This window comes from Amphiura filiformis, chromosome 5 (genome assembly GCF_039555335.1).
Source record: "Amphiura filiformis chromosome 5, Afil_fr2py, whole genome shotgun sequence".
Lineage (NCBI taxonomy): Eukaryota > Metazoa > Echinodermata > Ophiuroidea > Amphilepidida > Amphiuridae > Amphiura > Amphiura filiformis.
The window spans coordinates 66,696,167-66,707,771 of NC_092632.1; the positions used below are offsets into that span (position 1 = coordinate 66,696,167).

At 36.9% G+C, this 11,605-nt stretch overlaps 1 protein-coding gene across 1 annotated transcript in view; it reads right to left on the reverse strand.

The window, feature by feature from the left end:
- LOC140153576 (general transcription and DNA repair factor IIH helicase subunit XPD-like) overlaps window positions 1-9,622 on the reverse strand; it is a 45,032-nt gene extending 35,410 nt beyond the window's left edge. The window contains exons 1-2 of the mRNA XM_072176358.1: window positions 9,448-9,622; window positions 5,759-5,858 (exon numbers count right to left, since the gene is read on the reverse strand). Coding sequence (XP_072032459.1) covers window positions 5,759-5,858; window positions 9,448-9,452 — 105 coding nt within the window. The 5' untranslated portion in view covers window positions 9,453-9,622. The remainder of the gene's footprint in view (window positions 1-5,758; window positions 5,859-9,447) is intronic.
- Window positions 9,623-11,605: the final 1,983 nt, after the last annotated feature.

The window sequence follows — 11,605 nt, forward strand, 5'->3', positions numbered from 1 at the left end:
TTTATTGCTATAGTATAACCGAATTGACAGCAAGTTTATAGATTTTCTTATTATAATAACGGTGGATCATTGCTGCGCTCGGGCAGAACATCCACTGTTGGAGTAACTAAGCTCGGAAGCAAAATAATGGATTTTCTTATTGAAATAACGGTGGATCATTTCTGCGCTCGGGGCGCAGAACATCCACTGTCGGAGTTGATGCGCTTGGAAGCAAAATAATACATTTTCTTATTATTTCTATTAGGCCTATGCATGCGTATAATAAATAACTATAACTCCGAGAAGTTTATTGATATTTACTATTAGGTCTGCGCTTTCGAAAGCAAAATAATGGATTTTCTTATTAAAATAACGGTGGATCATTGATGCGTTCGGCGCAAAGAATCCACTGTCGGAGTTGATGCTTTCGGAAGCTAAATAAATTATTTTCTTATTATATTAATAATATATTTTTTATTGTAATAGCTCTACGGAGAAGTTGATTACTATTAGGCCTATGCATGCGTATAATAATAACTATAACTCCGAGAAGTTTATTGATATATATCGTAGTCCTTGGTGTAGCCTAGCTGCCGGCGACATGAAACCACGTTTATCGGTTCCTTTAATCTCTAACCACAAAATGACGGCCCATAATTATCCTCTGCCGTGGATTTAAAATTGACATTGATCTTCGCTTATGCTAATTTTTGGACCCCCTCCGCTTGTTTGGGAATCCACCTACTTATCTGTTGACTAACAAAGGCCGAATTGAAAGTGGTCATGTGTCAATCAGAATTATATTTGAATAGGAATTATCTGAGAGAGCAATTGCGGTTACATGAAAAGTACCAACAAGGAAGCGTGAGCGGAAAAAAAGGAAAGAAAAAAAAAGACAAAAGAAGAAAAGAATGTAGATGAAAGAAAACAAAAAATAAACGTAAAATGAGAAAAAACATATTATATTATATTAGACTCTAGACTCTTTTTTTTTTACTTCCGAGCGCAGTTACTCCAACAGTGGATCTTCGTTACATTGTATTGTATTGTATTGTATTTTATTTCACTCACAAAATCGTGGCCAAAGGCCAAATTACATGTGGTTTACATTTTTAAAACATTAAGAAACATTTATAATCAACATGGAATATTGCACATACATCATAAAACATCAAAACTACATAGATAATCAAATGGGGCATTATATATTAAGAATTAAAACAGATTTTTGAGCTTAACTCAGAATAAAATGAAAATATTGCACATTGATTTCATCCTCGAGCAGTGAAGCAACATAAATATAATACTGAGATGCTGACAAAGTCAATAAAAGCTCAATTCCCCCCCCCCCCCCCCTGCAACACATGCGGGGTACATAAGGCTGAGCTCACACAGGAGTATACTGCATACGGCACACGTCAACAGCAAAACGACACACACCCACCCGATCAGGCCGAGCTCACATAGGAGTATAATAGTCTCGGATACTATGTGAACTCAGCCAGATCGAACGGGCACACACCGCACAGCGAACATCGTACACAGCACACAGCACAATCCCATGTGAACTCAGCCAAAACATCAGACTCCAAAGACTATCCAGCAGGCGCTCACAACTCTGCACCAAATTTGCTGTTTACAGCAAAATTTGAACTTATTAATCCTTATTATTTAAAAGCCTGCACATGAATGGAATGGGGCTATCCCCATATCTTTTGGTTCTTGATCTGAATTCCTGATAGACTTTTGTTCGTCTTAGTCTCATACTATGGCTACTCCTGTTCATGGGGAACCAATCAGAGTATCTTTCTGATTCAGAACACCCAACAGCAAACTTGGTACAAAGCTGCAAACGCCTGCTGGACAGTCTTTGGAGTCCAGTAAGTTCCAAAGCTTCTGTGTAGGAATCATATCTGATACCCAGAATAATTCGGCATGCACGTTTCTGGATATTCTCCAGCCTGTCAGATTGCTCGGCAGTCAGACTACATATAAGGGACTGCGCCCGGGCGCATCAACTCCGACAGTGGATGTTCTGCGCCTGAGCGCAGCAATGATCCACCGTTATTATAATAAGAAAATCTATTATTTTGATTATTTTTATTAATATAATAAGAAAATATTAGTTATTATACGCATGCATATTGTATTTTATTAATAAAAGAAGAAAATTATTTATTTGACTTCCGAGTGCAGAAGCTCCGACAGTGGATTTTCTGCGCCCGCGCAGCAATGATCCGCCGTAATTTCAATAAGAAAATGCATTATTTTGCTGTCAATTTGGAGTTATAGTTATTATAATAGGCCTAATACTAGTTATTATACGCATGTATATTTATTAATAAGAAATAATAGGCCTAATAAGAAAATCTATTATTTTACTTCCGAACGCAATTACTCCAACAGTGGATGTTCTACGCCCCCCCACCCCGAGCGCAGAAATGATCCACCAGTATTATAATAAGAAAATGTATTATATTGCTTCCGGCGCAGTTACTCCAACAGTGGATGTTCTGCGCCCGAGCGCAACAATGATCCACCGTTATTATAATACTAAAATCTATTATTTTGATTATTTTTATTAATATAATAAGAAAATATTACTTATTAGACGCATGCATATTGTATTTTATTAATAAAATAATAAAATAATTTATTTGACTTCCGAGCGCAGAAGCTCCGGTAGTGGATTTTGTGCGCCCGAGCGCAGCAATGATCCGCCGTTATTATAATACGAAAATCTATTATTTTGATTATTTTTTATTAATATAATAAGAAAATATTACTTATTATACGCATGCATATTGTATTTTATTAATAAAATAATAAAATAATTTATTTGACTTCCGGCGCAGAAGCTCCGGTAGTGGATTTTCTGCGCCCGAGCGCAGCAATGATCCGCCGTAATTTCATTAAGAAAATGCATTATTTTGCTGTCAATTTGGAGTTATAGTTATTATAATAGGCCTAATACTAGTTATTATACGCATGTATATTTATTAATAAGAAATTTTACTTCGGCGCAGTTACTCCAATGGATGTTCTAAGCCCGGCGAAAATGATCCACCGTTATTATAATAAGAAAATATACTTCTCGGAGTTTAGTTATTATAAGCATGCATATTATTTTTATATAATAAGAAAATATTAGTTATTATACGCATGCATATTGCATTTTATTAATAAAATAAGAAAATAATTCACTTCCGAGCGCATCAACTCCGACAGTGGATTAGCGCAGAAATGATCCACCGTTATTATAATAAGAAAATGTATTATATTGCTTCCGGCGCAGCAACTCCAACAGTGGATGTTCTGCGCCCGGCGCAGCAATGATCCACCGTTACCTATAAGGGACTGCGCCCGGGCGCGCGAACTCCGACAGTGGATGTTCTGCGCCCGAACGCAGAAATGATCCACCGTTATTATAATAAGAAAATATATTATTTTACTTCCGGCGCAGTTACTCCGACAGTGGATGTTCTGCGCCGAGCGCAGCAATGATCCACCGTTACCTATAAGGGACTGCGCCCGGGCGCGCGAACTCCGACAGTGGATGTTCTGCGCCCGAACGCAGAAATGATCCACCGTTATTATAATAAGAAAATATATTATTTTACTTCGGCGCAGTTACTCCGACAGTGGATGTTCTGCGCCCGGCGCAACAATGATCCACCGTTACATATAAGGGACTGCGCCCGGGCGCAGTTACTCCGACAGTGGATGTTCTGCGCCCGAGCGCAGCAATGATCCACCGTTATTATAATACGAAAATATATTATTTTACTTCCGAGCGCAGCAACTCCGACAGTGGATTCTCTGCGCCCCCGAGCGCAGAACATCCACTACCGGATGTTCTGCGGAGGGGCGCAGGAGCTCCACTGGTGGATGACGTACATACATGATTAATGAGATGATGAATTCTTTGAAATGGGTCAAACTAAATGACAGATGGAATAATCACATGTTAACTCTAATCTTTAAATGTCTTAAAGGTACTGCTCCATCTTATCTTTCATCTCAGTTTACCTTCATGCACTCTGTTCATTCAAAAGGTACCAGAAGTCAAACTTTTAATTTATTACATGAACCATCATGGAATAATAATGCTGGTAAGCGCACTTTCCAAATGAGAGCAGTTAAACTTTGGAATAATCTTCCTGTTAGTATTTGTAATAACTTTGATAACATGAGTATTTTCCAACTTAAGAATGCTGCATTTGTAAAACCTGCCTTGAAATAATATTATTGTAAAATGTTGTTATTACTGTACATGGTGATGTCATGTAAATTAATTTTAATTTATATTATCATTGTGCAAATCTGCATCTCACATTTTACTGTATTGTATTAATTATGTTATGTTCTAACTATGTTATGTTGTAACTATGTTACTCAATATATGTACTTGCAGGGCCTCCTTGGAAATCAGTGCTTTGTCATTGAAGGGGCTACCCTGCCTAAAGAAAGTTTAAATAAATAAATAAATAAATTATTTTACAAGAACTCATACAAATGTACAAATCAATATAATTATACCATGTTCAGGGTTGTAGCTAGGGTATGTTTAGTGCCAGGTGATATTTGATGAAAATCTTGCATATTTGGCAATTTTTTGCTTAAATGGACCAAATTCTTGACTTATTTGATAAAATTGAGCAATTTTGGCCTCTGAGTGGTGGGCTCCAGTGCTAAAATTGAAGCTGAGTTGTGGGCTCAAAAACGGAGTGGTGGGCTCTGCCGCCCACCACCGCCCACTGTAGCTACATCCCTGACCATGCCGTCCACCACTGCCCACTGTAGCTACATCCCTGACCATGTTCAACAAAAGGATTAGGAATGCGCTGTTTCATTTGGCAAAACAGGATAGATGTTTTTTAATCCCCCCAAAATAGAGCTGTATTTATCTGAAATCGAGGAGTAGTTACACACATAAACATTGATAAATCTGGCCTAAATGTAACAATTTGTCTGTCTAAATTTGGATACAATGATGTTAATTCGCTGTAGAAGTGACATTATAAATCGGATTAACTACCACAGCAATAGATTAATACAATTTTGACTATATCGCCCTGCACTACAATTTATCTATTGCTACGGTAGTTAACCCGATTATTACGCCTCTTTCTACAGCAATTGATTACAGTGACTTTAGCCGTGTGATAGTTTTTACTATCACATGGCATGAAAAGAAACCATGTGATATCATGATATAAAACAAATATTACATGCCAATATTCGTGTAATAGTCAAAATATATCATTTGGTCAAATTTTGACTGATCTTTATCACTCGGCTTCACCTCGTGAAATAGATATATATGATATATTTTGTACTATCACACTCATAGGCATGTAATATTTGTATACTGTACACATTACACAGTAGTTAGAGAAAGATAAAGATTGATACATCTGGCCTAATAGTACAGCTGGGAGCCATTGTGCATTTTCTGTTAGAAGGATGAAAGTTCCCACACATGAAGTACAAGGTCCATTGATTTTAATGATAGGATGTCTACATCATAGCACAAATTATAGACTTTTAATATCTTTGTGATCAGATGAGTAATTTAATGTACAATGTATCTGTCAACAATAATGGAATATTCATTTTTTTACCCCTGTATGACTTTTCATGACCTCTTTATCAGTCACCAAGGGTCAAACCAAAATAGCCCCATGTCTTAAAATCAACATTGGACCTTGTACTTCATGTGTGGAAACTCTCATGCTTCTAACAGAAAGTACACAATGCTTCATGTTAGCAAGTTTACCTTGGCATCTAGAGCTCGTTTCAACTCTACCATGTACATATATTGCTCTGGGTAGATATAATCATATGGGAAGTACACTAATAATCCATCCACATTCAACCTGTGGAAAATAACCAGAAAAACAGAAGAAACTATAACTGAAAGTTTCAATTCAATTTATTTCCATCAAAATTACAAAAAATACTAAAACACCAAAATGATTTTATTAAACACAAATGGAGGAGATGCAACAAAAGGCAAATGCCTGCATAAGTGTTGCAACACTGTGTCTGGTTGATCCTTCATGTAATTATTTTGTGTAAGCTAATCCCTACCAACACCCTAATCCTAATCCTAACCCTAATCCTAACCTTAAGGGGGTACTACACCCCTAGCCAATTTTTTGCTTATTTTTGCGTTTTTCTCAAAAATTATAGCGCATTGGTGACAAGTAAGATATGTATATTATAGGGCAAGGACTAAAAAAAAAAAAAAAGAAAAAAAAAGCGCAGTGATTTATAGTGCGCTACGCACAGGCACAACGCCTAGACGTTGATCCACAAGCCTCAGCACACTTTACAGGTTGTCGCTGACCACTATGGCCCCACATCATTCCATAAACAATTCAGGGACTTTGCTGCTTCAAGAGCGCACACCCTAGACATTCCACAAATAACCATCGCAACCAGGATCAGCTCCCGAGTTTCGACGGGTTACAACTACTGCACTGAAAATTCAGCAATTCAAGACAAGTAGTTATTGATTTATTGATCAAATATTGGTTTTCCCTCATTTTTGACTTTAACTCCACAACTGTTGTCTGTGCTGAAATAAAATTTCCAATGTAGCAGTTGTAGTCCTTGCCCCTATAATATACATATCTTACTTGTCACCAATGCTCTATAATTTTTGAGAAAAATGCAAAAACAGGCACAAAATTGGGCAGGGGTGTAGTACCCCCTTAACCCTAACCCTAATTTTGTGTAAAATTACATGAAGGAGTAACCCACTTTAGTGACTTTACAGAAATAAAAAACACACACACATAACAACAAGACAAGTGTGGAGGTCTAACAAACAAAGGATACACAAAGATAAATATTGTCAGAGGGGTTAGTGCAACAAAGGGCTACAAATTGGGCATTTCGAGATATGAGCAAAAATGTTTGCAGATATCCAAACCCAGCTGCAGATAGCCCTTTGTTGCACTAAACAAAATAACACTTTGTTCAGGAAGTCTGATTTTGAAATCTATGTAATTTAAATACTAGCCCTTTGTGTCGAGAATATTCTCATTGTTCTCAGGATTATTTTGGTACCAAAACCTTATATCGCCAAAAATGCAGTTAGCCCTTTGTTGCACTCAGCCCTCGATATGTCAGTGTTGTTAATTTACTGGCATATTAAAAATGGCAGTTAATCCACTGGTAAATCATCGTTTATTTACGATAATTGCTTGAAAAAGGATGATAAAAAAAAAATTTACAAATGCATCACCACCATCAGAGTTTTTATTGCGAACAATTTTACAAACTCCCTAATTTATTACCGAATGATCAGTCATTTCATTTCATTAATTTTAATGAATTTCTTCTTTGTTGCCCCCGTGTTGTACCCTAGATTCTCCCGTTCTTTCCACTGTTCTCCGCCCTGCCTCTTATCTGTCCCTAGTAGCATGGTTTTAGTACTTCTTCCTAGTCAACTGCTAAAAAAATTTGTGAATGCGATTTTAAATGTGAAAATAAAATGTACAATTTTTAAGTCAGTATTTGTCCTATGCTCAATTTTTTTTTAATTTTTGCCATGGTCGCAAAGTTTGATGGTCACCCATGCATCGCAGATTGTTAAATAATATCGCCAACCCATAGCACCCATGCACTCTCCTCACTCATTTTGATTTTCCTGGTTAATTATTCCCACTTGCTTTAGAGCCAGCGTGTTGATATGCGATGTCGCGAGATAATGCGAACTAAATGATACACATTTTTTGTTTGACACGGCGTGTTGATACGCGAATACACAAGATTTTGTAGATTTTTTAGACTTTAATCATTAAGGGAGGGGCTGGCATTTTCTTCTGAAGGGGTCCCAAAAATACAGGGGGGTCATAGAATTTTCAGACTAAAAATAGGGGGGTTATAATTTTTTAACACCCAAAATAGGGGGGGTTATAGAATTATTAAGGGCTGGTGACTCAAAATTTTAGCGCATTCTTTAACTTCACAATCGAAATGTGCGTACAATCTAGGCAAAATTTTTGCGCTTCTTTACACTTGCAATAAACATTTTAACACGCTCTAAGTTTTGGTGTGCTCCGCACCTTAGTTCCGGCAATAAATAATTTGTCTTGAGTCTGTGTAGGTGGAAGGGGGGGGGGGTCATGAAAATTTTCGACCCAAGATGGGGGTCGTAAATTTTTTTGCTTATGGGATGGGGGGGTCATAAAAAATTTCTCCAGTCACCGTCATATTTGGGACCCCCCCTTTCTGAAGAAAATGCCAGCCCCCAAATGAGGTGAATATGCAGCGTAACTCGGCTCGGTGAATTATACCCTGTGTGGGCAAGTCATACTTCAGTTAGGTTTGCAAAAGTGAAATTTGCAGTTGCATCACCACCGTTCGAGTTTTTATCACGAAAAGTTTTGCAACTCGGTAATTTATTATAGATTTTAAAACAATACATTACAACTTTGTATATTGCAGGGATCCGGTTAACAATAACAGTATGAGTACGGTACCGTATGCTGATTCGTATATCTGGTTCCATACAGCAATACGCAGTATTGCTGTCTGGTAAGCAGGTATGCAATTGAGACGTTAGAATTGAGGCGTCGGAGCCGGTCAAACACAGAGGACTAGCCTACATCCCGTATCCTACTATCACTCAAACAAGCAAATCTCTTCACGAATTCACTCACCTTGCGATCCTACATCATCAGTTGAAACAAACATCTAAGTTTCCAAAAACAACTTTGTCATTCCTCAAAACTACAAGTAACTTCATTAATAAAAAATTGAAATCATACTATTACCCGTTATTGAAAATTTTGTTCGATTTATGTGAACCAAAAGAACGCATACGAGTCGAGTTCAGTTTACCAAAATGGTAGCTCCTGCCTCCTGGTCACCTCAGATATGACGTCAGTATCAAGCTGCTTATTAAGCGGTGGATCGGATTGGTTGAAATCAACGCCGTTTTTGACCTTACAGGGGTCAGAGATATGCATATTCATGTATGAAAACAGCGATGCGGATATAGTATCATCACCGAGAACTGAGAATTGCGACATTTTCGATGTTTGTACCGGGAATTTCAGACACGGAGACTCATGGAGATTTCGAAAAATTCGTCCAAAGGTAACCAAAGGGTTGGGGATCGCATTTTTAACTATCACTAAATGTTTCGGAATTGAGGTCGGCTAAAAAGTAGACAGTTTCGGGGACTGTAATTGGTGTAGATGTCACATTTTGAACAGTGAGCGATAAGTGACCAATTTCATGCTCAGCACAAGTGACTATCTTTACACAGGGTAGCTGATTCGGACTTTGCAAAGATAATAAATAATAATAAAAAAATAATAAACATATACGGAAATTCTTATATACATGCAATGCATCATGCATATGCATGACATTGACATAAACTATCATGTCTGTGTAATGTTTAATGTGTAAAATGATATTAAATGTAAAAGTAATTTTTAAGCTTACTTCATATTTGCGATTTTACTGTCGCTAGACCACCAAAAACATCGGTATCTGTTGAATCATCAATGAAGTGAAACAAAGTCTTCAGAAATTCTCCGCAGTTTGATGCTTTTCCACTTCAAATTCCGAGATTCAGATACCAACGACAGGTTACGTTATTACGTTACGTTACGTTTCCAATATTAAATCCAATGTTTTTGCAACAAATGCACGTGTTGTTGTACATGTACATGCACATTGTTGACATGTGTCAAAGGTCAACATTGTGGTAGTGAAAAGCAAATTGATATTATGATATAATGCTAGTAGACGGTGTATTTTGACAGCTGAGTATAGACCAACATACCCTAGGGTTTATGGTTAGACCAAAGATCTGTATAAATAAATAAAAGAATAAATAAATAAATAAATAAATAAATAAATAAATAAATAAATAAATAAATAAATAAATAAATAAATAAATAAATAAATAAATAAATAAATAAATAAATAAATAAATAAATAAATAAATAAATAAATAAATAAATAAATAAATAAATAAATAAATAAATAAATAAATAAATAAATAAATAAATAAATAAATAAATAAATAAATAAATAAATAATAAATAATTTGGAGGGGAGGTGATTTTTGGCACAGATGGTTTTAAATTTGGGTAGCCCAAAATCTTGTAAAGGGGGGGCATCAGTGTTGCACGTCAAAAGGCGGGGTTTTGACACCGGAGGCAAAAAGATTTTGTGGCGTGACCAATGATGGTGCTGGGGAAGCGATTTTTGGCAGACCATTTTGATAATTCACAGTACCCCGGTATAGGCCTACACATAATTATTGGCCCCTGAGGAGAGTAGGCCTACTAAGCCGGCCAGAGTGACAAGATTTGAAGGAAAAGATTTGAGTATAAGACAAGTATAAAATGAAAACTATAAGATAAATAAAGAAAATGAAATGAGGAAATAAAAAAGGATGGAATTGAAAATAAGATAACTTTATCCCCGGGACTTTATCATACTAAATTTATCTTTGAGAAGACCGGCATGCATAACTTCTTAAAATTAATCATTATAATATTAGGCCTATCCCCCTCATCATTAAAAGTTGGTAACCATCTATGTTACCAAATATATCATGGAAAAGGGGTATTTTTAAGTGCGGACCGCAAAATAGGCAAAACAGGGGGTAGGCCTATTTAACTTGATTTGAACTGTAGGCCCCCTATGCAAAATTTGGATAAAACACTACAAAATCTAGAAAATTGGGGGGGAGTGTCATTGAAAATGTTTGAAATTCTTGTCATTGAAAATGAAAAAAGGGGGGGGGGATACATTTGATGAAAAATCATTGCAAAGCCGGGGGGGCAGTGAATTTTTCGAATAAAATTTGCTCTCCCTCCTTCTCTCGGCCCGCCAAAAATTACTTGGCCTCCCAAAATATTTTTGCCCTTTGTACATGCCAATTTTTTTGGTTCCCAATTTGCAAACTTTAAATGTTCTTGATTATAATGCGAGCGTAGCGAAAAAAAAATTTAGCATATTTGAACCGGGATTTTAACGTTTCTGTAGGGTTTTCCCCCGGGGGGGGGGGGCACTTCAATTTGAAACGGCTATAGGTGTAGGGCTGGCGCTTTCGCACTAAGGGGCATTCGGTGAGAGCAACATGTAAAAAATATGGGGTCATTGGGTGAGAGCATGATTTTTGGCATTCGGTGAGAGCAAAATGTAAAAAATATGGGGTCATTGGGTGAGAACATGACCTTTTTTTTTAATGGAATCTTTGGGTGAGAACCAAAACAGTGCCACAAAAACCTCGAAAATCGAATTTCTAGTTCTAAATGGCTTCAAATTTCTTTATTTTTTCAAAATAAGTAACAAAATCAGTGATAAATGAAAGTTGCTGTTCAAATTGAACTTATAAGGGTCTTTGGGTGACAGATCAAATGGAAAAATAGGGGTCTTGGGTGACAGAGCCTGGAGCGAGCATGTGTTAAATAAAAAATATGGGGTCTTTGGGTGACAGCGATGCTGAAAAAGGGGTCTTAACAGCCCTACATACGCGTCACCTCCAAAGTTGAGTGCCCCCAGGGGGTTTTCCTAAGCCTTTTAGGGTGCCCCAGAAAATGTGTGCCAAAAAAAATTGCTCCCCCTTGGCCTGCCAGAAATTGCT